The sequence below is a fragment of the Dipodomys spectabilis genome, unplaced genomic scaffold (assembly GCF_019054845.1).
Source record: "Dipodomys spectabilis isolate Male_0828 unplaced genomic scaffold, ASM1905484v1 ptg000054l, whole genome shotgun sequence".
NCBI lineage: Eukaryota > Metazoa > Chordata > Mammalia > Rodentia > Heteromyidae > Dipodomys > Dipodomys spectabilis.
Genome location: NW_024870731.1, coordinates 25,356,195 through 25,383,736, shown reverse-complemented (window position 1 = coordinate 25,383,736; position 27,542 = coordinate 25,356,195). Strand labels below are relative to the sequence as shown.

Below are 27,542 nucleotides of genomic sequence, written 5' to 3'. Positions count from 1 at the left end.
TCCTCCCACTCTCCTTCCTGAGCAGTTGAGATTACAAGTGCACTTCACTATGCTTGGTTTTGAGATATGGCCCAGGTAACTTTTGCCAGGGACCACCTTGGATATCAACCCTCCTCTTGATCACACCTGCTACATTGTTTAATGCTCAGTAAAAACATATGCTTACTAGCTATCATGATGAACAATACATAATTACAGTATGTTTTGTTACAGAAAGTTCTGTTGAGCAATGGTGTGCTACTTGGTGAAATGAATCAGGATTCTATGATTAAGAATTTAGGCCCATCGCCTGCAATCCTAGCTACTCAGGAGGCTGAGATCTGAGGATCACAGTTTGAAGACAGCCTGGGCATGAAAGTCCAAGAGACACTTATCTCTAATTAACCACCAAAAAACTGCAAGTGGAGTTTAGGTAGTATAGCACTACCCTTGAGCAAACAAGCCAAGGGACAGCACACTAGGCTATGAGTTCAAATGCCAGGATACACACACACACACACACACACACACACACACACACACACACACACACACACACTCATACCAAAAAAAAGTGTGTTTGGGGGCATAAATAATTGAATACCATCTTGTACTGTGAATCATCTTCTTAATTCCAATGGATCAGGTATAATTTGCATGGGGTCTGTTCTGCAGCTATGTGTGTAATAAACCAATTTTGATAATGACAGGTTGGGCCACTTAAAGCAGGATGTACTATTTTGTTACAGAGTGTGGGAATGTGGTGACTGCCGCCCGTCTGGACGTGGAGACAGCTGGGTTTGCAAGTGTTCAGGCCTTCTCCATTAAGGCTTGTGACCGTGACCGGAGGTGTGCAGCCATTCCAGTGACTGCTTACATTAATGGCATTAATGACAACTCGCCTGTCTGTGATCAATATCTGATTAGGTGAGCCAAGACAGATGGTCAGGGACAAGAATTCAGGGTTTCAAGAGAGGGATGTATTGCCACATTTATTTAGCACAATTGGACAAAAGGTTTCTCAGCTGATTGAAGCTTAGTTAAAGTATAGGGATTTGTTTAGCAAAGGTTAGCCTCCTTAATTATGGTCTTTAGCTACAATACAGCCTGATGGGCCAGTTCATGACTGACAGCTGGGTTTCCAAGATCTGACAGTTAGTAGAACAAGCTTAAGATTTTGAGTTATAATCCTGGCTTGAGTGGAATTCTGGTTCTGTTACTTAACAGCTGTGTGAATTTGGGTCATTCACTAAAGCTCTTTGACCTTCATTGTTTCTGTATAAGATGGTACAACAATACTACTTACTCTAGAGGATGGTTGTGAAGAACAAATGGGGCACTCTATGTGACATTCTGAGCATAGGGTATATATTGTTTAATACAGTTCTATCATTTATTACCTGACATCCTGGCCCATACAAACACTTCAGGACAAAGATGCTGTTGCTTATTTTAAGAAGGTAATAGGATGTATTACCTTCTTAATGTCTGTCAAGCGTACAACTTTCTTGATGGGAGATGAGTAACAACCTATATTTAAATCTGCGGTGATTACTTATTCTAAGTATATAAAATAAAAATTTGCCAGTTCAGGCAAAAGGTTGATTTAAAATATTCCAGGTTGGACTTTTGTACCAAAATGAAGGGGGTTTAGCATTTTGATGAGGGATGATTGGTTTGCATTACTTTCATTGTGTTTATTTTTATTATTTGAAGCTCAGTTGCTAAACATACAAATCTATCACTTTATTGGCCAGAATTGAGGTTTGAGTTTTGAATGTAGAGACTCATACTTGGTGAGACATCACCCTGAACTTAAGGCATGTTCAGCATTTTTGCTTTAGGCATTTTTCAGATAGGGTCTCATATTTCTTGCCTTGGCTGGCTTAAACCATGACCCTCTTACTCTGCATAAATGAGATGCCAGATGTGTGCTACCATGCTGGTTTAATGCATGAGACAGGCGTTTTCACTAATGTTTTTGTCCTGACTGCCTCAAACCATGATATTTCTGGTCTCTATCACCAGAAAAGCTGGGATTATAGGTGTTCAACACCATGTCCAGCTCTTTCACTTGTGTTTTTCCTCTCTGGTCAGTTCATATATAGACAGCTGTCCTTCTGTTTCCTAAGTATTATTACTGATTATGTAGTGGAAAGTAAAATATAGCCTTGCTAATTATCCCCAGTGTGGTCTTGTTTGTGTTCCCAAGACTTCTTTTCAAATGGGATGATAACTGTACATACCTCATAGCATTGTTAGAAGGATTGAATATATATATAATCTGTGCTTGGAATTTGTTTAGTTACCAGAACTAGCACAGGCTTAGCAAATGTTTCTTTCTTCTTTTCCTTCTCTTCTTTTTCCTTCTACTTCCCCCCTTATTCCCCAAGTAGGATTGTATCTATTTAACACCAACCACATTCTGCCCTTGGTTATAGTCTCTGGAGGTAAGGGGATGAATATGTTATGTTCAATTGCTCTAAGGAGATTGTGTATTGTCAGGATGATAAGGTGAAAACCCAGGAAGCAATACATACAATGGGAATTAAATACTGGTTAATTAAACACATACAATGGGAATTAAATACTGGTGCTGTGCTTTAGTTGTTAAGAGCAGATCACATGGGATTGGGGAGTTTCCTGAAGGATGAGACCTAGGCTAGTGTTTTGAAGAGCAAGTAGGATTTAGAAGCTGAAGTGAACATACAGGGTAGTAAGGTTCCTATGAAGAGATGGGTGGGCATACGGAAGTGAAAACAAGCCCACTGTGACTAAAGAATGGTATGGATTTGTCCCTCCTTCCCACAACATCCTGATGGTGCAGGTTGCAACAATACCAGAGAACCCTTCAATTTCCACTCAGGTCTTCTCCACTGAAGTGTGGCCTTGGTTAAACTTCCCATCCCAGCAGAGTGCCCAGCCAAGTACAGAGAGGAGCACTCCCAGACAAGGAAGCAGATCTTCCCAAATCTGTGGGACGATGGAAAATGGATGCCCTGCAGATGCACCTGAGCTGATCTGTCTGTCCCAGTAGAATTAGGACATCACACCCAGGTGTAATCCACATAAGTGGAGGTTTAGGGGAAAAGCCTTACACTGAAAAAGAATGCTTATCTCCATTGATTTTTTCTTCTTCAACGATGAAACAGGTACACGGGCAAGGAGGTGATTGCAAAGGATACAGTAGTTGCTACGCTCTTGTGTCATGACCTTGACAAGCCTCCGAACCTCATCCGTTATGCACCGAGCTCTGGCCCAATTGGCTCTGGACAGCTCTTTGATCAAGTACCAAAGGCTGAACATGTCATCCGCGTGAGTGACCCTGGTTTCTGTCACTCTAGGTTGCTTTCCCAGAGAGGTGGAGTCATTTCTTGGCCACAGTTGGAATGAGGCTAGTAGAGTCCGAAAAAGGAGCTGCTGACACAGCAGAGAATTCTGGGCTCCTCTGTTGCCTCTCTGCAAGGTATATGGGCAAGTCCTTCACTATCTTGTTGCCTGCTATCATTTTCTCCTTTTCATAATGAGCACAGGATAATTTGCTTCCTATTTAGCCAGGGAAATCAGAAGCTGAAAATCAAGTTGATTTCCTTGGAGATAACTCTGAAAAGCTGTCTGTGGGACAATAGTTATCCCCTCCTGGCCTTGGGCATGGCCCAGAAGCTCCTCTTCCATACTCCCTCTTGGTGTTCTAAACTCTCTATGCTTTTTTCTTTCCCAGCATGTAGTTCTGCCTTACAAGAAATCTCTCCTTCTGACTCTTATTCTCCATAGGCCTTTATTTCAAAGTGTCATTCTCTAATAGCTTGGCATTAATTATTCTTAACCCAAATATCACCAAGTACCACTCTTCTTCCCTTTCTTCTTTAGCCAGAAAATATGGCTGAGAGGGAGCTAATCGTGACCTTTTTCTTTCTCTGGTCCTAATTTTCCTGACAAAGCCCCCAAGCTACAAACCCAGTTTGTGCATATGGTGTTGTGGATTTTGCATGTTTAGGCATGGAGCCAAGAGCTTCCCTGGGCTGATGTTCACTTTGATATGCAAGGCCAAACTGTCTTTTTTTTTTTTTTAGTGGACTTCAGATAAAGAGAAAACATTTATCAAGATGATGTTAAGGAACATTGAGGCTTTTCTGTATGTCCACTCAGTAGCCACCCACCACTTACCTCTCATTCATTTCTTTGTGTGCATACTTACCCTGGCTTAGTTCTGACTACCAAGGACTGACATCATAGGCCGTATATCCACTGTCGAACAGGGTTGTGTCAGTTCAGTTTTTTCTTATGAGACCGAAAGATGTACACATGTTTCTAAGTGGTTCATACTGATGACCTACTGTCATGTTTCGTGCATGCTTTAGTAAGTGTGTGAATGAGTCACATACCAACTCTTAAAACAAAATGACTTTCTCAATACCTGGAATCTTGGTTGTCATATTCTGGTTTAAGCTAACTAGGATTCATGCCCAATTAAGACTGTCTTCAAATCTATGATGTGGATCTTCTTACTGCTATCTGTCTAGTACTTTCAATAGTAACAGATACCTAGTAGATACTTATTATATATTTCTGAAATGGTGAGTGGTTTATAATAGGAGCAACTTACATTTTGATCATTTTTTCACTTGCAAAGTTTGTTTAAAATATTTTCTCTTTTTAAATATTTTGCCAAGGGCAATACAATTAATATGCAATGAAGACAGGCTTTGACCCATATTTTTCTCCACAGAGCAAGGATTATTTGTTCAAAAGCAAGCTATTCTGGAAAGACATGGGAGAAGTTCTTTGTTCTGCCAAAATGTTTATTTTGTATATCAGCTTATGTCAGTCTCAGGCATACTCTGATACCATTTCTAGAAAAAAATAACAATGGCCACACATTTACCTTTTCTAGAATGATCTATTATTTAAAAATATTCATTAAAATTTTCTTTTTGGTGTAAAAATATTGTTCTGTAAGGTTGCCAGAGAGTTGGATTATGAAAATCCAGAGGTGGTTGCAGCTGGGCACATCTATGAAATGAAGATTTCTGTGTTTGATGACCTACATCCCTCTCATACAGGTAACTTGATAACATTCTCAAGAAAATCAAGTGTCTATTCTGCAGATTTTCCACATTAGAGATTACAATTCAAAACGCCATTGTACTTGGGAAAGATTTTTGTAATATTAAGTTAGGCAAAAGGATGATGGAGAAAGTTGATACTTGCGGGGCGTGGTCCATGGTAGAATGACTTCTAGGAGGTGTGGAATACTGTATCCAAAATATAGTACTTCCAAGAGAGAGGAAAAGAAAGGAACGGGGGGGGGGGGGGAGAAAAGAAAGGGGAAGGAGGAGAGGGAAAGAAAGGAGAGATAGAAGAGAAAGGAAAGGAGAGAATGAGAGAAAGAACTGGGAGAACTGAATAGATTGGATGGATCAACTGTGGATCTTTTTTACCTTATAGCAGTGACTTAAACAACATAACATTAGATTATTAAATACAGTTATGGTTAGAGATCCTTGGCACTAAACCCATTTCTTATGCTCAATCCTTCTTGCTATTTTATGTCCATTAATGCTAAGTATTGGACAACAGAGTCCAAGAACATTGGTAATTGGATACTTTCAAAAAATAATTTCTTTGAATTATTTTATATGACATTGATAGAACTGTTATCAAAGCAAGCTATCAGCTACTTGCCACGTTTGATAACTCACACCCTTCATGCAGATGAACACTGGCTGCGTCTCGCTTCTACTTGGTTTTCCCATCACTATCCCAGTTTTTCAGGTCACCCTGTGATAAAATGGGCTTTTCGCACATTAAGATTAACTCCATCTAGGTTGAATGACACTAGAATTCACGCAATTTGTGGCTTTAACATTGAACAGTTTTGCTGATTGTAAACCACTCTTTAGGATGCATTTGAATTTTGTTTTGTGGATCCAGGAAGAGTGTTTAGGAAGTGGGATATTGTTCTGCAAATGTAAACACATATGTATCCCAACAGGTCATTATGTGTTTAACGTATTACCATTGTAAGAATAAATTCGTGAGATTTTTCTGAAAGCTAGAGATTCTCACAATTATCAGATTCTGTCTTTATATCATATCTCTTGTATCTAAAGGTATGGTAATAAATGACCCAGCAGGTGTTTGACCTTAAAGCTACTCAAGAGGAGCTGGGCACACCTCTAATCCTTGCTACTCAGGAGGCTGAGACCTGAGGATGACAGTTTGACACTAGCTCAAGCAGCAAAATCCATTAGATAAGAATCTCCAATTAACCACCAAAAAGCTAGAAGTGGAGTTGTGTCTGAAATCATAGAGTACCAGTCTTTTTTTTTTTGAAACATTTTTTTTTATTGTGAAAATACTGTACAGAGGGGTTACAATTACATGGGCAAGATAATGAGTACATTTCTTATTAAGCATTGTAGCCTCCTCCTTTGTTTCCCCTTCCCATCCCTTCCCATCCTCCCCCCCCGCCCCCCCCCACCCAATCCTCCCCGGACACCCCCCACCCCCCACACCAAAATTGTAAACTTTGTTTTTGACATAACAACTTGTACATCCCATTGTTGCAATTTAAATGATTTGTTTTTCCCCTTCCCCTCCACAAATTATACCGACATCAAATACAGTGAAAGCAGGGGTTATACCGTGAGGGAGGGACATACAAAGCAACATAGAAATAATCCTATAAATGTGTTAGAAACAATCGCATGAAAGAAAAAAAAACATTTGAATACATATCTTAGGGTTCATTTCCCTAACATCACCTTATCTGACCTTTTCTACTTGACTCAGACATATACTAGATATTGCAAATAAGGGAAACCATGGGACCTATGTTTCTTTGGGTCTGGCTTACTTCACTTAGTATAATTTTTTCCAAGCCTTTCCATTTCCTAACAAATGGGGCAATGTCATTCTTTCTGATGGAGGCATAGAATTCCATTGTGTATGTAGACCACATTTTCTTGATCTATTCAACTACTGAGGGGCATCTGGGTTGGTTTGGTAAGAGCACCAGTCTTGAGTAAAAAAAAAACAACAAAAATCTCTTGAGTTCAAGCCCCAATACACACACACACACACACACACACACACACACACACACACACACCACCACCACCACCAACAACAACAACAAAAACAAAATAAACAAAGATATTCAAGGCATGGGGATTTGAGTAGTAAACACAGGTTTATAGGTCGATGTCTGGTAATGGAAAGCCAAGAAGGGGGTGATATTGGCATTTATTCTCTTGTGAGAACACTAGAGTTTTGCTCGATTATTGAGTTGAGAAGGATTTTGAGGTTGCGTGTGGGAGTAATGAGCAAGAGCTCTGTTTTTCATTGATGTAGAAAGATAGAATTATGGCAGACATGTATATGTTGGCAATCAAAGGGAACTTGATTGCTGAACTCTAATCAACACACCTGGGACTCTTTAAATCCTTCTGCGTTAACTGATAGGTTAAGTTTAACAAGGTGGTTTGTAGCCTTCAATGATTCAACTACATGGAAAAATGATATATAGAGACAGGGGCGCAGTCATAACAGCACTCTGGGAAATATGCTTATTGTCTTTTCTGTTACGTATGAGTGGAGTTTCATGCAGAAGTCTATTACCCAGCCCAGCTGCCTTTAGGATGGATGCTTTTTCTTGCAGCTACTCATCCTGTTGGACTAACCTATCCAAAAATATATTTCTCTTACCAGATTTGAGCCTTTGTTCAGTAGGAAAGGGGAAAGTAATCTCTCCCAGTGATAACTCCATGTCTTTCCTGGTTCTCACATTCCAGCATATGTATGACAGCTGCTCAGGTGCTTGGAATAGTACACATGTGGTTCAGTCTATTTTTATGGGCCAGCTAATTAGCACAATTTTGAGTTTTTATGGATGCAATAAAAACCATGGTATGGCAGAGCTATAAATGTCACCTACTCTTGCAACATATCAATGGATTTATTGATGGAAGTATATAAGCTTTGACATTAATCACATGTCTTCAAGGAATAGCACTCTTTAAGCTTTCATGGGGGGTCCTGGACACATTAGAGCTTCTGATAAAAGCTCTAGATGCCATATAATAATAATAATAAAAAATATCAAATAAAATATGAAGAATGCCCAGTTCCCTGAAGTAGAAACACTATGGATACCAGATAAAATTTTATTATTTGACGTGTTCAGTAGATTTTTAGGAGCAGTTATATACAACATTCTTCAGAAAATGAATTCTACAAAGTAACATGTCAATAGAATTCTTGATAAAAAAAAATGTAGGGAGCAATGCCTACCTGGAGATTCAAAAGTACATAATGGAATACTAAAAATTCAAAAAGTCTTGCCATTTATATGGCAAAGAGTCATTTTTCCTTTATTTAGCTTGATATTTTGTACTTGACATACTTGCATCTTAGATATTTTTGGATACATTAGCAAATACAACTTTGTCCGATAGACTCTCAGTGACTTTTTAGTGTTTTTTGTTTGTTTTTGTCAGTCCCGAGGCTTGAACTCAGGGCTTGGGTACTGTTCCTGAGCTTCTTTTTTGCCCAAAGCTAGCACTCTACCACATGAACCACAATGCCACTTCTGGCTTTTTCTGTTTATGTGGTACTAAGGAATTAAACCCAGGGTTTCATGCAGGCTAAGCAAACACTCTACTACTAAGCCACATCCCCACCCCTCTAGTGTTGTTTTAAACTTAGTTCTGTCAACCTGTTTGTCTTGGGAGAAGTCCAAGATCATGTCAGTGCCTTGACTAGCAAATGTTAATTATTTTACTTTTACTCAAAATTTGTCCATTTGCAAGTTACTGGATTTTATGTTTGAATATTAAATTCCTTCTTTCTGACTACTCTCTAGTATGCTAGTTTAGATTGTTGGCTTGAAATTTAGATTTCCTTTTCTACCATATACAAGAATTGGTGGAAGTGACCTCTCTGTACAGTATTTTCACAATACAAAATGTATAAAAGAAGAATTGGTGGAATTGAACAAAATGAAACACTTTAACGTTTTATAGACTAAAAGTTTTTCTTGTGACTCTTTCTTTGACCTCCCGTCTTCACTGTGATGAAGGAGATGGAAACTGATCTTTGATGAGGAAAGTGTGCCTCTGAGATATTTAACTAGTTTAAGATCGAGAGAATTTGTAAAGCCAAGCACTGAGTATGGGTGTTCTGAGTTATGAGAGGCAGAATATAGAATGTAATGCAGAGGGCCGGGGGCATGGCTCCATGTTTGAGTCCTAGTCTCAGACAAAACAAAACAAAAAAGAAAAGAAATAGAATAACATGCAGGTTATCAGTGATCCCCAGCACACTCTAATGGAGGAAATTATATCCATAAATGTACAAAAATTCTGTTATATAAACTCTGATGGAGGAAATTATATCCATAAATATATATATAAATTCTGTTATATAAAATCTAATATAGGAAATTATATCCATCAATGTACAAAAATTCTGTTATATAAGGCATCTAACTACACATTTATATATTAAATACATTGATGCATACCTGTCCTTATTATATAAAATAAAATATGAAATGTGATACTTTGTATGTTTTTAACTAAATCACCTTATATGTGGGTGCAGGGATCCTATGGGGAAAAGTGAAAATCTTAGTATCATTTCACAATCCTCTGTATATTTAGCTTGTCTGTAGAACATAATAACCACCACACATTTGTTCTCTGCTCAATTTTAAAGTGACTGTGACCATCATTGTGGAGATTACTCCGGACAACGATTTCAGTCCTGTCTTTACAGAATCACACTATTCATTTCTGGTTCCAGAAACATCAGGAGGTAAGAGTGCTTTTCACATCCATCATGTTAATTCTTCCACAAGGGAATATCTACCAGATCTCTAATGTATGCCTGGTAGAAAGGGAGTGTGGAAATTTACAAAATGCAAGCATGCCAGGCAAACATTGTAGGGCTCCCAACCTCAGAGAAGTTAACTTTCACTGGCAGTATCCCCAGAGTGTTGTCCTGAAGGTTTTCCTGAAGGTTCCCTTGAAATTTGAAGTCAGATCTAATAAACAAATATACATTGACTTAATTTTGATTACTCTTTCTCTTTTCTATCAAACTAGGTCTAAGTGTTAAAAAAAAATGTAGAGGTAATGTGGTCATTAGTGAATTTAAATAACTGGGGTCCAGATTTTAGGTTCAAAATCAAGATCATGTCATGACTCTATTTCAGTCATAAATTCTATGTAAATTAGGATGAGTTTGCTAGTATACCAGGGAATACTTGATGTGAAAGGGACCGCAGAGGCAATATTTGTGCTTTCTGTCATCCAAGAGAAGAAGATATCTCTTTCTCAGCATCTCTGGATGATGAGTCCTCCACTCTTGACTTGAATACTTCCAGAGATAAAACTGGTTGTGTGCAGCAGTTGGATCATTCTGACTTTGAAGAGCACTGTGATGTAGCAAAATGATCGTGAGTGGTGGAGTCAAATAGAACTAGATTCAAATTTGTCTCTGCTGGAACTAGTTCAATGATCTTATACATTGCTTTGTACCTTTGATTTCTCATTTATAAAATGAAGATGACTATAACTCTCTCATGGGGATGAGCTCAGGATTAATTGGTAATTGTATGCATGTAAGCTACATGATGTGAAAATTACCATGATGCCCCTGACCACCACCACCACCACCATCATCATCATCATCATCATCATCATCATCATCACTAAAGTTTATTGAATATCTACAATGTGCAATAACAATGTGGTCTAATTTTTCCCCTGGCTTTATTTTTATTATTAGCTTGTAGTTGTTATATAGGGAAGGAATTCATTGTTATATTTCCACACATGTTTATAATTTATCCCAATCTCACCCCCTTTTATCACTTTCCATTCTGCCCTTTTTCTTCACTTCAAAACAAAACAATATTCATTGATCTTCTACTCCAGAGTTTATAAACTAAATGAAGATGGAGGGACTTTTCTTTTTTGACAAAATGTTTATCAAGGAGACAAAATCTTCATGACAAAGTAAAATTTTATCTAACTAGGAAATTGGAAATTTAAAACTCTTCTGAACATGAACTGCCTTCTGAATATCAAACATTTTAGCTATTGGCCCATTAATATAGAAGTCTCTTTTCATGCCAGGTTGACTAGCACAGAGGACATGAATATGTCTTGAGAATTCCATGAATCTCTTCCGGTGACAGCATTATGCAAATCTATACTATTTAAAATAACTTTTTTGGTGGTATGTGATGAATCAGATAAAAGGATTCTGGGGGTGGGCAAGCATAGGCAAAGAAAAAAAATTCCTTAATGATTTCCAAGAAACATAGCATTTAAATCACACTGGGTTGCAAGTCACAAGGGAAAACCTACTGTGTTTCCAATAGATTTTATGAGGAATTTTGGCAGGATTTCAGAGTTTCATAATTACCCTATTTTAAAACTCAGCTAAAATTGCTCAAAATAGCTTTTAGTTTGCATTGAGAGGTTAATTTTATACCTACTGAGGAATAAGCTCCTTATTGTACTTAGCCAGGTGTTAAATATGAAAATAACTCCATTGTTGCCTTATACTGTCTGCATATGTTATGGTACCTTCTTCTTAATAAGTATGCTTTCACTTGAGCAAATAGTTTGGACTCCTTCTTTTGAAGTTACCATAATAAAGCATGCCTTCATGAATGCCTTAACTTTGTTCTTGGTATCATGAGTTGTGTTGATTGCCTAATTTATAACACCTTATTGGAAGCTGGTAAATCTTAGTAAAAGAAGGATGCCAACAGAATAAGAAGTCTGTGAGGTTGGAGGTACTGGGGATAGCATATGCATTGTTTTCTTTAACTTTAATTCTTTATTCCTGATAATTCAGAGCCAAAATATCCTAAAGAAAATGTTGGTGAGCTAGTTACCATTGCTACCATTGTATGGTGGGATTCCACTGCACAGAGAAGCTAAAGGGCCTGCCCCAGAGTTTATAATTAAAGTAGAATGTAATTGGAGGATAAACCTGTCATATTTGTGAACTATTGTTATAAGTATGCATATAATTAACGCCTAAAAACATCAGAGTAGCACAACAATGGCATTTTTAATCAGTCTAAGAATAAGCCAGGACGATATTCTGATTTTGGTTGAGCTTGCTCAACATTGTGAGAACTGGCTGTTTATCAATGAGTCTATCCAGACTTTGGGTAGATTGATTTGGGTAACTTGGCTTCTCTGCATCCTCCAACACTCTAGCTTCAGCTGTTCACAAGTGAAGGAGAGGTACAATCAACAATAGAAGGGCTGTTAAATGGGGACTGAATTAAGGTCATGGAGATAGGACTTTATGGCCAGAGTGCAGCATACCTAATCACACAAGGACCTCTTAGGCCTTGGCTTCCATCAGGTTTGCAAACATTCCATTGGCTGAAACACATCATATGCTACAGCCCTAACTGGCACGGGTCAGTCACATGAGAAACAGTATAGGCAAAGGAAGGGTAAAGAGTGTTGGCCTACGAATGACACCTGTATACCACATCCTTCTTCTAAAAGAATCTCTGGGGTTGCTATAGACCAGATTTAAAAAATGCTATATTGAAGAATAAGCCAACATGGGTTTGACTCTTACTGTTACAAGCTCTACCTACTCCACTACAAGCTCTATGATTTGGACCAGGTTACTTAGCATCACCTGGCTTGGTTTCTTTATGTTTAAGTGAAGACAGTCATGGTTCCTATGTGGTTAGGATGCTGGGATAATTCATGAAAGAATGTGTATAGATAGGGTCAATTCTTACTTAGCATTTTCTGTATACCAGGTACTGCCCTAAGTAAGTGTTTTGTATAGTTTAACTCATTCATTCATTCCTTACAACTCTATGTGGTAGATATGGGTTGCAGATGAATTTTGTTCCTAGTTTGCTGTTGAAGAAACAATCTGAAATCCATAGAGATGATAACATTATCCAATGCTATACTAGTAAGTAATGGGTGAAATTTGCACCCATGTATTCTAGTTCCAGTCTATGTTGTGAACCATTATCTTACACTAATCTTAAGATTAATCTAATCACAATTATTAGGGCATGATTGTAAACTTAATTCATTTGATTCATGCCAAGTGGTTTAAGATAGCCAAGGACTCTTTCTAAATCTGTCTTCCATCATGGAGAATTTGAGTCTTTAAACATGTCATTGTCCAAAAGGATTTGGGTTACCCCTTTGATAAACTATGGTACTATTTGGAAAGCAAAGGCATGTGAGGCTTTCTACAGTACCACATCTGCATGAGAAGAGTGAACCTTGTAAAATGTTATTGGCAGCTTTCCACAAAGTTGGACGAGTGACTGCCATCGATGAGGACTACCCTCGAAACTGTGTGACCTACAAGATAACCCATGGAGACACCCAGGTAGTACAAAGGTTCTGGATTCACCCTCTCTCTGGAATGATTGAACTGACCACACAGCCAGACTATGAGTCGGTGAAGCAATATAACCTCACCGTGGAAGCTGTGGACTGTGACAGGCTTCAGCCTCGCACAGCCGTGACCACAGTAAGTGGAGAGACCCAGATGTTGATCCTACAGAGCTGATCTATTACATTTTCATTGGCTGTAGTGGGAGTGGTTGAACAATAACAATAGATGACCAAGTTTAGAACTTTCTCCTATTCTCAGTATGTTGTCACATCTGGATCTTCGACTTTGCGAGTTTGAGGCACAGTTGAAAATAAGGCCTCACCACCTCTTCTCATTCTGATGTGATAAATTTAGAATTTCTTTTTTTAAATTAAGTTTTTTACTGTGAAAATACTGTACAGAGGGGTTACAGTTACATGAGCAAGGTAATGAGTACATTTCCTATCAAGCATTGTTACCCCCTCCTTTGTTTTCCCCCTACCATCCCTTCCCTCCCACCTCCACAACTATATCCCCTCAACCCTTCCCCCCCTCCTAAATTGTAAAGTTCGTTTTTTGACATAGCGTCTTATACATCTCATTGTTGCAATGGGTCAAACTGTATCCGTATTTAAACAATTTGTTTTATCCCTTCCCCTCCCCAAATGATAGCAGCATCAAATACAGTGAAAACAGGGGTTATACTGTGGGAGAGGGACATACAAAGCAACAAAAAAAAAATCACATGGTATCTTATAAATACATTAGAAACAGTAGCAAGGAATACCATTTGTCAGTTCCTTTATGTGTATGTGTACATATGTGTTGTGTATAATAAACATTCTATAGTAAAAATATACAAGATAAACTTATAGTATGATACATTTATGATTCTTCATACATATCAAATACATTTAATTCTCCAAAAGGATTCAGGTGATCTTTTTTTGGGGGAGGGCGGTAGTGGGGCCTGAACTCTGGGCCTGGGCGCTGTCCCTCAGCTCTTCAGCTCAAGGCTAGTGCTCTACCACTTGAGCCACAGCATCACTTCCGGCTTTTTTCTTTTTACTTATGTGGTGCTGAGGAATCGAACCCAGGGCCTCAGGCATGCAAGGCAAGCACTCTACCACTAAGCCACCTTCCCAGCCCCTCAGGTGATCTTTTTGAGAACCTATAAAACTATTTGGAAAGGAACACTTATTAAGATTAAACAACAGCGTAGATTTAGTTGATTCTCACTTAAATGTTCGGAGCAGGCAGTATGGCAGGTTTTAAGACATGTACTAGAAGTTACTCCTAAGTTTTATAGATGTACTCTTTTTTTTTTTTTATTGTAATGCTACTATACAGAGGGTTACAGTTACATGAGTGAGGTTATGAGTACACTTCCTCTTGAACATTGTTACCCCCTCCGTTGTTTTCCCCCTACCATCCCCTCCCTCCCTCCCTTCCCTGAGGTTCTTTTTTTTTTTTTTTTTTTTGATTGTGATTAAATGATTACATAATTTCAAAGTCACAAGTTCATTCTAACTTCCCTGGAGCAAATTGTCTACCACAGTCTGTAATATATAACAGTGTTATAGATGTACTCTTAAATCTAGGCTGCACCCCATTGAGAGATGATGTTTACAATAAAAATAGTCAAGGTGAATTTTTTGGCATGGAAATGTGGGCCTTTAAAGTATTTTAGCATGTCAAGGGACTGTTGGAAGACATCAAGAGAGAACGCTGTTGCATTTATTAGGTGGTGAGTGTCAGTACTGACTAGAAAGTTTTGTTATTGCAGAAAAGAAAGAAGTAGAAGTGAAGAATTCTGAAGTCTCCATCTGGCCTGATACTCACAGTTTATTTACCCAAACAGAGCTCCTGGTTTCTTGCTTGTGTAGTTATTAGGTTTTCTGTGTGTGTCCCTGTGAGGGAACCATCAGACTCATTCACATCAACACTTAGAATGACTTTCACAGAGACTGAGTTGTAGTGATGAAGTTGCACTGGAATGATACCCATGAGAATGATCTCTATACTGAGGTGCCCAGGCAGTTTTTCCTCTTGACGCTTATGGATTTCACAGTAGCATAAGATGACACTACTTGCATTTATCATTCTATTGCTACAAATGAAAAGGGAAAGTAGATTGAAAAAAAAGCACTAAACTTCAAGTGACTCTGTCCTTTATAAAAATAATTTATGTTTTGCCTAAAGGCAAAACAAGAATTGGTGTATTCTTTCTTCCTTTTAATAATATTTATTTGGCATTTTCTGGGTGTAGAACATTACAATCAAGTATAAGACACCCCATATGTCTTCAGAAATACAAATGGGGCACATAAGAAGTTAAAAAGTGTACAGCAAGAAGCAAATTGATGATACAGATGAATTTATCTTTCAAATTTAGAAAAGGAAGATACAGATCTTTTATTTCTAAAATTTAGGAATCCATCAGCAATTGCCAATATCATTACTTAATGAAGAGTATAATAATCTCTTAATTAGATTTTAGTCCCTTAACTTCTTTCTATGGGGTACTTTTGGATGTGTGTGTGTGTGTGTGTGTGTGTGTGTATGCAGGTACTGGGGCTTGACCTCAGGGCCTGGGCACTGTCTCTTGGCTTTCTTGTTCAAGGCTGGTGCTCTACCACTTGCACCACAACTCCACTTCTGGATTTTTTGGTGGTTAATGGAGATAAGAGTCCCATGGACTTTCCTGCCTGAGCTGGCACTAGCTTCAAGCAGTGATGCTCAGACCTCAGCCTCTTCAGCAGCTAAGACTACAAGTGTGAGCTACCGATACCCAGCTCCTGGGGAAGAATTTTATTCCAAGGTTAGAAGTTAAGTAACCTACCCAAGGTTCTCGGCACAAAGAGGTCAGATTAGTTTGGCACTTAGTCATTGTCATGTACTTTACATTCTCTCTCTAATTCTGTAGTGGATTTTCTCATCTCCACTGATTTTATGTGAAGAGGGGTAACACAGATTGTGCCCAGAGCCTTCCTAGGCAAGTAAATGCTCTACCACACCACCTAAGCCTCCAGCACTGTTTTATTTTTTTAAGTTTGAATTTGAGTTAGAGTCTCGTTGACAACTTTGTCTGGGTTGGCCCCAAATTCATGATCCCAGCAGCAGGGATTTTAGGTATACACCACTATTCCTGGGTCTACTTTCAAAACACAGCCTGGATCCTTTTCACTTCTCACCCATATCTACAATAACCCTGGCTCTGCCACCATCTCCCTTATCCGATCTAGACTGAAATCCTTTTGTGTAGAGTTCCTGTCTCCTCTTGTATACTTTGCACACTGTTCTTTACACAATAAGTGCAGTGGTACCTTCTGAAGATGTTTGATTTCTCCCTTGGAAACACTGGCTTCCATCACACTTAGTGAGGTTAGTTAGGTTCCAATATAATTTCCAAGATCCACAGAACCTTAGATTTAAATCTGGCTACCCTGTCTACCTTTTCGTCCTCAGCTCCTACCTAGCTCTCTTTTTCTTATATTCTCCAATCCAGCCACAAAACACACTAGGATTGAACTTTTCAGCCTATATGGCTTGCATCACTTTCATCCTATCTCTGCCCAAATGAAATCTTTAACAAGGGTGTGTGCTTCTTGGGACATGACGGGCAACAGTGGAAATTTGAATCAATCTGTGTGTTCATCCTGAAAGGAATGAGTAAGTGAAATATGACCAGTGTCTACTGGGGAATAACAAGCCTCAAGAGGAAATAGCAAACTAGTTCTGTGAAGGGCAACATAGAAGGAGCATATGGAGTATTGTGTGAGAAAAGGAGGAAGGAAGAAAGATCACTGCACAACATTGTTTATGCAAATCAAAATGATACTATCAAGCTCTGCATCTTCAGTGAGAACACAGAACTTACAAGGATGTGTATCAAACATAGAGGAGTCAGAAAGCCAAAGCAAGAGTGGGTGGAAGGGGTGACTTTGCTGAAAGTGCACTGTATTAATAAACTGCTTTGTTGAGTGGAAACTCTATGTACAACTACTTAAAGATGATTTAAAGACAGGAAGAGTGGGTCAGAGAAAAAAATGGCCTTCTCCTAAGATGGTTTCCCTTAGCTATTTTCTATCTCCTTAATTACATGGCACCAATTACTTTAAGACAATGCTTACTGTATTTACTTGTCAATATGTTGGTTGCTTTGCCTCATCTAAGTTGAATGTTAATTGTTGCAGCTGAAGGACTTTGTTTTGACACTGTGGCTTTTGTGTTTAGGCCAGTGCATGAATGAAGTAAGTGTTCAATTAATATTCATTGAATGGATGAATGTATCCTCCCAACAGTCATAAGAGAGAAGAGATTAAGATTCCTTTTTATGGTGGAGCAAAACAAGATTAAGTTGCTTGTATCCAAATAGAGTCCCAAAGTGGCAGGCCCAGGATTTTAATGAATATTTCTAGTCCACATCCTAGTCTAGCCTTTTGTATTCTATCACAGAAATCTATTTAAAATCCATTTACTTACCCTGTCAGTTATCCCACATGATCAAATATTAAATTGATATAGAGGCTATAATCACTGTTTGGATACCAATCTATAGAAGTAACCTTAAAGAAAAAAAACAACTCTCCAAGAATTTAGCTGGGTGGCTAAAAACATTACAGAAAACATTTAAACAGATAATACTTGCAAATGTAGGGACTCTGGGGATTCTTCTGAGCATGTTGCTGAGAAAGTTATTAGTCATCAGAGAGATGAGAAGATAACCTTTCTAGGCTGACTGGTATTCAATCATTGACATTTTAAAGTCCTTGATATTTTGATTTTTTTTAACCATGTAAATCACACTTTCCCAGTTTATAGTATGTTAATTAAGAAAATCTTGATAGCATCCCACAATTAAGGTCAGAGCAATAGATTGGAACAATCATATTGTTACCAAAAGTAAATATTATGCTTGAGAGAGTCATAGAACAAAAGAGTCCCTTAACTAATGTAGAAGAAACACACTCAGAATACACTTTCCAGTTAGCAAGACATTTAAAGTATGCAGGGGACCACAGTTTTCAGGGACATTATTCTTCATCTGTCCTCTTATTATTCTGTGCATAATTGGTGGACTTCACAGAGACCCAACTAATGAGCCTAAAGCTCTCCCTAATGGCTACCCTGCCTGTCACAGTTGACCCAGGAATAATAAGCTAGGGCTAGTTGATTGACAGCCAGAATCCAAATCTGTAGGAGTATTTCTGCAAATGGGAAGTTCTAGGCTTTTAATTTAATATTTCCAAAAGATATGCCTCTACCCAGATGCTTATTTCTGATTTTGCAAATACACGGTCACATGGTGTGGATGTGATATTTCTTCTCCCTGCCTGGCTGACAGGTCACCATTGACATTGAAGATGAGAATGATGAAGCGCCTGTCTGCACGCCACATCTATATAAGGCAGTCATTTTTGACAGTGTTGTTGTGGGGACAAACGTCAATGGCTTCAGACTAAGCTGTCACGACAGAGATTCACAAGATTTCGAAATGCGTTTTGAGATGGCTACTGGTGGGTAATTTAATTATTTCTCTTAATCAGAGCATGTGTCAAAATGATGTGAGCTGTACCATGTTAGATGTAATACACAACCCTATAGGTGACGGTGTTTAAAAAGGTTGGACTATTTTATATCTGCAGCATTAAGTTTCCTAAAGACACTGTTTTGTCTCCTACCTATCCAATGAGCTCTTTTGTCTCCTGCAATTAAAGAATCAGTAAACTTCACAGATACTTTTTGGGCAAAGAGAAACTTGGGTTGAGCACGGGAAATACTACAAATTACAAGGCTAAGTCCGCTGTCCATGGTGCTAGATGAAGATTGTGGCCACTGTTCCATCTGATGATATTAATACAAGTTAACGAGAACCAATCTTATTATTGTTGGATTTACACAGGCCCTTACTAGCTTTAGTCACCATCTTGTCTTTCCTGGAGGACAGTTATTAGGGACAAGATGGTCACTGTGCTAAGAAACTGGTACATGAAAGTAGCCAAGAAAAACAATTGTATTCATGACATTTTTTGTTCACTAAACTAAGAGTACCCAAATTATAAATGATAAACTGTGGTAAGTTCTATAAAGAAAAGCTACCAAGGATCATGAGGTGGCATAAAAATTAGACTTAAAGTCTTTTAAAAAAATTTTTATTGTCAAAGTGATGTACCGAGGGGTTACTGTTACATAAGTAAGGGAAGAAGTACATTTCTTGTCAGAGACTTAAAGTCTTATGTAAATTATTTAAAGACTTATTTAAGTGCTCTGTTGTCATTTGTCAGAAAGAATAACGGTGTGGAGAGTAGTTAAGCACACACTGATAATTCATTTTAAAGACGAGGCTGATATTTTTTCCCCTTTGCTAGATAACAAGCTCCACAAAGAAAGGAACTGCATGTATCATATGTATAACAATGTCTCTCGAGCCATGAGGAAGACTTAAGCTGTGTAGAGGCTCAATAGATACTTGTAGTCTGACTAGCTCATTTGCTACTGATCTAGACTAAATTGAACATGGGAACCAAATTGCTCTGAGTAAGAAGAGGAAGCAATTAGGCAGAATAATTGTATAATAGTGTGAAGTTTGCTGGCCATACATGAAGATGAGACTCATGACTCTAGCTTAAAGCTTTTTCTAACCAACTGCATTTATTGCTTATTTAAACTCAATGTTATTATTATAAATCACGTATACATATAGAAACTCAGAGTACAACAAAATTTACTTACATCTACTATGTTTTAATAGCAATTTAAGGGAGCTTGAGCAACCCTTCCAAGCTTATGAAATAGTGATAACTTTTTAATTATGCCTTTTTAAAGGAAATGAGAACCATCATTTCGGATTTGACCCCAGTCGAGGTTCAAATACTCCCAAACTAATTGTGAAGAATCCTTTTAACTTTGAATCTGGAGCTGATATGCGACGGCAGTACCATCTTGTGGTGCATATTATTGATGACAATCTGAAATATGGCAAAGCCACCAAGCCCAGGACAGGCACTGCTATTATTGATATTCATGTGATAAGAGCCAGCACACCACCTCCTCCAACCAACGCTGAAGTAAAGAGTTATAGTATTAAAAAATGGAAGAGTTATAGACATTAATTTGCTTCTCTGAGTGGGAAATATTCTATAAATTCAAGTTTCATCCAGAAAGGCCAAAATACTCATTAGAGCAGTGCCTTTTACTGATGTGTATTTCTGCTTAGGCACTAAGCTAGTAGCTACCGGTCCACATTGTACAGATGTGTGTGTGTGTGTGTGTGTGTGTGTGTGTGTGTGTGTGTGTGTGTGTGTGTGTGTGAGTGACAGAGAAAGAGAGAAAGATAGAGATGATGATGATGATGACGATGATGATTATGATCTTTGATCAGATGATGATCATCTGGATGATCTTAAAGTACTGCCCACTGAAAGGGCTCTCTACTTGAATTCTATTGATTAAAAACGTCTTATTAGATGTGGTGGCACGTGTATTTAATCCTAGCTACTTGTAAAGAAGTAGGAAGATCAAGGCCTAATAACCTAGGCAACATACAAAGATCCTATCTGAAAACGAAGTAAAACTTAGAAGGGCTGAGGATGTGGCTAAATAGTAGAGCACTTGCCTAGCAGGGGTGAGGCGATGAGCTCAAACCCTGGTACCACCACGACTACCACCAATAAGAGTATTCTCTAGTGGCCATGCTAAAATTAGTAGTGAGTACCTGTGCCACGCCCTATATGATGTGTTTTATATTCATCATTTCATTGAATTTTCAACCCAATCCTATGAAGATTAGCAGACACAATAATTTTATCATTGAGAAAAGACATGAAAAGCCTCTGCAGAATTCCAGAATGGCTCCTTGAATTTCCCAAGGATGAAATCTGCCCAGTAGACTTCACGGTCTATTTTATTGTATTCTTTCCTTTGAAATAGCAGCGTTAATAAAAACATGAGTAGAAGCTGGACATAATGGCTCATATCTATAATCCCAGCACCTTTGAGATGGAGATTGAGCTTTTTTTTGAGGTGGGGACTACAGTTTGATGTTAGTCTAGACAAAAAGTTATCGAGACCCCACTTCAAAACCCAAGATGTAGCTGGGTGCCAGTGACTCACACCTGTAATACTAGCTAATCAGCAGGCTGAGATCTGAGGAATGTGGTTCATAGCCAGCCCAGGCAGGAAAGTCTGTGAGATCCTTAATTCCAATTAACCACCAGAAAGCCAGAAATGGTGTTGTGGCTCAAAATGGTAGAGTATATAGCCTTCAGCAAAAAAGCTCAGGGACAGTGGCCAGGCCCTGAGTTCAAGCCCCATGACCAACAGAAACAAAAACAAAAACCCCAAAACAAGCTGAGTGTGTGTTATGGTTCATACCTATCATCTCAGTCATGTAGAAGGCCAGAGGTAGGAGGATCACAGTCTAAGGTCAGCCCTGGCAAAAAGCACAAGATCCTCTCCAAAAGGATAACTAAAGCAGAAACAAAAACAAAAAATCCCCCAAAGAAACCCCAACCACTGGTAGATGTGTGGCTGAAGTAGTAGAGGCCTATTTACCAAATAGGAGACCTTTAGTACAAACGTCAGTTCTACCACGATCACCAGCAGCAAAAATGGTGGTAAACATTTCCTTATAGTACTTTATTCTCAGGAACAAACTTCTTGCAAGCTGCACAGAGAGGTTTACTGTGTGTAGAACAGGAAATAAGGACACCGAAGCTTCAAAGGGCTTCAGATGCCACTTAGCTCAACCTCTGGAGTTTATAGATGAAAAAAACCTGAGGTCAAAAAATGGTCTGTTTAGAACCACAGAGAAGTCATTGCACACAACTCAAGTGCTACATTCTTAATTCTGAATGGGTGTTTATAAAACCATGCATATCTGAGTCAAGACCCTGTTCTGTATTAAGACCATGACTCTGTGCTGATGCTACTGTGGGCAAACAGATGCTCTCTGAACACATGGACTAATGTTTTGTTTGCTTGAAATCATTTTTCCAGCAAAAGAAAGGTCTGACCATTGTATACACAGCTATCAATACGTACAAGGCCAGCGACTGGTACATTCCTTTCATCTTCACTCTCATGGTCATTTTCTTTGTTGGATTTGTTTCTTGGGTATGTTTCCTGCTTTGGAGATACGGAAACATTACAGTTTGTTGTCAGAAAATGGCTAAGCAAGTTTCCAAACCCAGGTATGGCTTTTTTTTCTCCTTTTTTCTTTTTGAAAAATACTTTTTATTACCTTTAAGTAGCTGGACAAGGGAGTTGCCATTCAACAAAGCAGTTTGTGACTACAGTGCATCTTGATTAATATTACCCCTTTTGACCTTCTCGTCCATCTGTCCCACCTCAACCCTTCCCTCACTTTTCTTAATTTTGTAGGATATGTATTAATTTTTTGCCATTTTATAAAGCAATTTATGAATATGATGCATCCTGATCTGTGTCACCTCTTCAAACTTTTTTCTTTTTATCTTTTTTCTTTCTTCTCCTTTTTTCTTTCCTTCCTTCTTTCCTTCCTCCATCCCTTCCTCTTTCTCTCCCTCTCTCCCTCTCTCCCCTACTCCTCCATCCCCTTCTTCCACCTTCCCTCTTACTTTCCTTCCTTCTTTCCTCCTCCTTTTCTCCCTCCTGCCATCTATCTATCCTCCCTGCTTTCCTCCCTCTTTTTTCCCTTCTTTCCTCTTTTTCCCTCACCCTCCTTCTTCCTTTCCTCCTTTTTTTTTAATTCCATGGTCTCATTATGTAGCCCAAACTGGCATCAGCTTAACTGAACCTGAGCTGAACCTTAGCTCAGCCCCCTGAGTGCTAGGATCACAAGCATGTGCTATCAGATTCTCCTTCTAACCTTGATAAAGAGATTGGATTGATGGATGTTTGTCAATCTTACCCTGATGGCTTTTGCATTAGTTTGATTTAGATGAACAAAATATTTACAATACAAAACTCAATGGCATTTTTGTTTATACTAATGACTCTCCAACCTACTTTATCCAGAAATACTTGGGGTTCTTTCTTTGAAAAATACTAATACAGTACAGTACTTACTGCAGTAAGCTTGTGTTAGTGTTAGTATTAGTGCTTGTGTTAGTGTTAGTATTAGTATAATTAATTAGTATTAGTGCTTACTGCTGTAAGCTTGTAACAGATTTTCTATGAGAAGATATTTTAGACAAATTTGTGAGGCAAGCAGTTTCACAGATCAGTGTTAGAGAGCAAGGCAACAGTAAAAATTATAGACTGGTAATGAATAAAGGCATTCTCTCCACAACGTTGACCTGTCTTAAATCTCTCCAAAGTTGGAGAGAGAGGACAAAGAAATGGAGGGAAAATATGGCTGCTTTTATTATTACCCCAAAATGTTCTTCAGGGCACAGAATATTATGGCTTCAAAAGTAAAGCTGAAATTGTATTTCCATTAACTAAGTAGAATTCATTTCTGGTGCAGTAAGATGGGTAGGATGATGGTTGATAAAGGCTATTTTAGTATTCCTATACTGCATTTCTTCTTTCCTGGGGTAAGGTAGATGTGATATTAGTCATGCATTATTGGCTGAAATTTTTATTATTAGTAGTATTAGTAGTAGTAGTATTTTAGCCATGTGTTAACATAATGAAACTGATTATTATAAAATTTTCTTTCTGTGCAGAGGAATCAAGTATATTGCAGGTAAGATACAGATTGTTGCTTATCACATGATTATGCTTGAATTGTGGAATTTAGAAAATACTGCTCACCAGACACCTGCCTTTTAAAATTTATTTTGAACAGGAGATAGAACTCAACCGGAAAAGGCTGTTACAGGAAGCAAAAGTAAAAAGCTAGAAGTATTAACAGTAAGTAGATTTCTGTGAACCATCTACAGTGAAAGAAAAGACAACATGTCCCCTGTAAGTGCTGCACAATAAAAACATCTTCCATAGAAGCATATGGTAAATGTGCCCAACCAAAAGGAAATTACATAATTGCAATGCATCATTTCTACTGAATGCATGTGTGTTGCAAAGCTGGGATTTCCAACTCAACTTTGAATTTGGCTAATCAATTTTTTTTCAAAATAAATGCATATAAGCAAAACAAAAAAACTCTAGACAAACAGAAATCTGGCATTATTCTCCACTATTTAAAAATAAAAAAACTGTATTTGGGAATAAATTATACATGTGAGAGACATGATTACTTAGATTTTTTTTAAAGCAGGTGATAAATCTATACACTAGAGTATGCAAACCCTCTTCAAACTGGAGGGGGCTTAGTCCTGAGTAATTCCCATAAATAAGGGTACAGAATAAGGCTGAACTGGGGACAAATAATGTATGATTTATTAGCATCCAAAAGAAAGGACATTATTTTGACTTCATCTCTCCTTTTTTTCCTTTCTTTTTTTCTCTCTACTTGTGTTCCAAATACCAAGATATCACTACCTGAATCCTGATTAACTGTGACATAGATTAGATGTTTTATTTCTTTTATTTCTTTTTTTTTGGGGGGGGGGGGTCCGGTCGTGGGGCCTGAACTCTGGGCCTGGGCGCTGTCCCTCAGCTCTTCAGCTCAAGGCTAGCGCTCTACCACTTGAGCCATAGCGCCACTTCCGGCTTTTTTCTTTTTGTTTATGTGGTGCTGAGGAATCGAACCCAGGGCCTCAGGCATGCAAGGCAAGCGCTCTACCACTGAGCCACCTTCCCAGCCCTAGATGTTTTATTTTTTTTCCTGTGCTTCTTTTCCTTATTTCTCCCGTTAAGAAGCTGATTCCCACATAATCTGTATTAACTTTATAGTGCCATTATAGCAAAATACTAGAGATGGGGTGTTCTAAACAACAGAGATTTATTCCTCATAGGTCTGGATGCTGGGTGTCCAAGATCAACTTATGAATAAGTGTTGGCTTTCAGATAACTGCCTTCTTGTTGTGTCTTCACAGTGCCTGTGAGGGGAGTCTGTACCTAGTATCCTAATGTCACATTCATTAGTCATGTTGGACCAAAGCCCATCCATGTGACCTCATTTGATCTTCCTTAATCCTTTTGTCTTTTGGGGGAAGGGGATCAAGACTTCAGCTCAAAGTCTGATGATGCTTTATCACAAGCTGATACTCTACCACCTAAGCCAGGCTTCCTTATTTCTTTCAAGGTCTCTTCAAATATAGTGACATTCTAAGGTTCTGTGGGGTTACAATTTCAACTGATGATTTTGGAGGAAGGGTTGCATTTCAACCTATAATGTCTCTTATGCAAGACAATAGACCACATCAGTAAAAAAGGACCTGAATTATCAGAGGTTATAGCAGGCAGATAGAGGTGGGGAAATGGGATTGAGAGGTGATAAAAATAGCAGGCAGTGGGGCTGGGGGTTTAGCCCAGTGGAAGGGCGCCCACCCGGCGCGCGCAAGGCCCTGGGTTCAGTCCTCAGCCCTGGGGAAAAAAATAGCAGTATTTGGTTCTAGGCTGCAAGCCCTCTACAGATCAGAAACATAGAGGAACTTATAAAAAGTCATCTTGTGTGTTGAAGTATTCAGCACACGTCAAAACCCATTTTATAGCTGACTTTATTGCTAATGCTGTGTGTTCTTTCAAAGGAAACCATTGTGTATGAGACTGTGTTTGATGGAGAAGCCATTGATCCAGGTATGGTGCTTGAATACCAAACTAAACAAATTACTTACTCATGATACTTTCCCTAAAAGAAACCATTTCAGGGCTAGGCAGGATACATGAACACCTGCAAGAGACCGTGTGAAAGAGCCAATTGACTCATCAAGAGCCACTAATCCTTGGGGAATGTCACCACCACTAAGTCCCTGAGTTGCTGAAATTCTGCAGCTTCAAAAGAAGCTGGATGTTCACATCCTACAGAAGAAAAATCTGCCCACTTTTAAATGCAGTTCAATTCGCCTGGATTTTGCACACACACATACACACACACACACACACACACACATTGTCGCCCCTGATTTATATCTGGTGTGCACCAAACTACCCTAAGACTTAACTAGTTTAGACTGATAGCCATCTTATCATAGCTTATGCTTTTGTGTGTCAAGATGGTGAACAGGTGCCACCTGGACACCTGTTTTGCTTCATGTGCTATCAGTAGAGTTCCTTCAGTGGCATTCATCTGGCAGCTGGTCTAATCTGGTGGGTTCAAAATGCTTACCTCAGAAGACTGCTTTCTTGAAGGGGACAGGCTTGTAGGCTGGACTCAGCTAGGCTTCTCTTCCTCTGATGTAATCTCTTGGCCTCTTTGTGTAGTTTCTTTATAGAAATAATGAGATGTTTTATATAGCAGGCCTCCCTCTAAAATTAGAAAAGGGTATGTATTTAATAAATAAATATTTAGTACTGACCATGTGCCAGGCTTGTTGTCAGCACTTAATAGTTATTAGCATATTTATTTTTTTTAGTATATTAAATACATAATAGAAAAGTACATTTTTTCCATTAACCATTTCAAAATCTATATTTCTATGGCATTTAGTATCTTTCTCTCGTCTTGCCACCATCTCCAGAACCTTTTGATCTGATCATCTTCTTGAAATTCGATTACCATTGAACAATAATGCCCATTCTTCCAACTCAGCTTCTGGCACCCACCTTTCTACTCTCTCTCTCTATGAATTTGACTGAACTAGATATTTCCTATAAATAGAATCATACAATATTTGCTCTTTTGTGACTGGCTCATTCCATTTGGTATAATGTCATCAAGTTCACTCCTGTTGCAGCCAAGTGTCAGATTGCTTTCTAATTTTAACACTGAATAATATTCCATCATATGTATAATCACATTTTGTTTAATGGGTCATCCATTACTGGGACCAAAGTCACTTCACCTTTTGGTCATTATGAATAATACACTACATGCTGATTTAATCTTAACATTATTATTCTTTGCACACAAAATACTCTCTCTTCATATAAAATACACAGCTACAAGCTTATTACAAGATTTTTAAGGGTATTAAATTACAGCAAACATTTATTGAATTCTTTTTTTTTTTTTTTTGGGTCCGGTTGTGGGGCCTGAACTCTGGGCCTGGGCGCTGTCCCTCAGCTCTTCAGCACAAGGCTAGCACTCTACCACTTGAGCCACAGCGCCACTTCCGGCTTTTTTTCTTTTTGCTTATGTGGTGCTGAGGAATCGAACCCAGGGCCTCAGGCATGCAAGGCAA

The 27,542-nt window shown here is 38.5% G+C and overlaps 1 protein-coding gene across 1 annotated transcript in view; it reads left to right on the top strand.

Annotated features, from left to right (window-relative positions):
- Window positions 1–27,542, top strand: part of LOC122108236 (cadherin-related family member 3-like) — a 73,989-nt gene that overhangs the window by 44,077 nt on the left and 2,370 nt on the right. Inside the window, exons 9-19 of the mRNA XM_042680258.1 lie at window positions 729–906; window positions 3,132–3,294; window positions 4,940–5,042; window positions 9,700–9,798; window positions 13,295–13,527; window positions 18,719–18,890; window positions 20,200–20,441; window positions 22,372–22,565; window positions 24,024–24,043; window positions 24,146–24,210; window positions 25,950–25,998. Coding sequence (XP_042536192.1) covers window positions 729–906; window positions 3,132–3,294; window positions 4,940–5,042; window positions 9,700–9,798; window positions 13,295–13,527; window positions 18,719–18,890; window positions 20,200–20,441; window positions 22,372–22,565; window positions 24,024–24,043; window positions 24,146–24,210; window positions 25,950–25,998 — 1,518 coding nt within the window. The remainder of the gene's footprint in view (window positions 1–728; window positions 907–3,131; window positions 3,295–4,939; window positions 5,043–9,699; window positions 9,799–13,294; window positions 13,528–18,718; window positions 18,891–20,199; window positions 20,442–22,371; window positions 22,566–24,023; window positions 24,044–24,145; window positions 24,211–25,949; window positions 25,999–27,542) is intronic.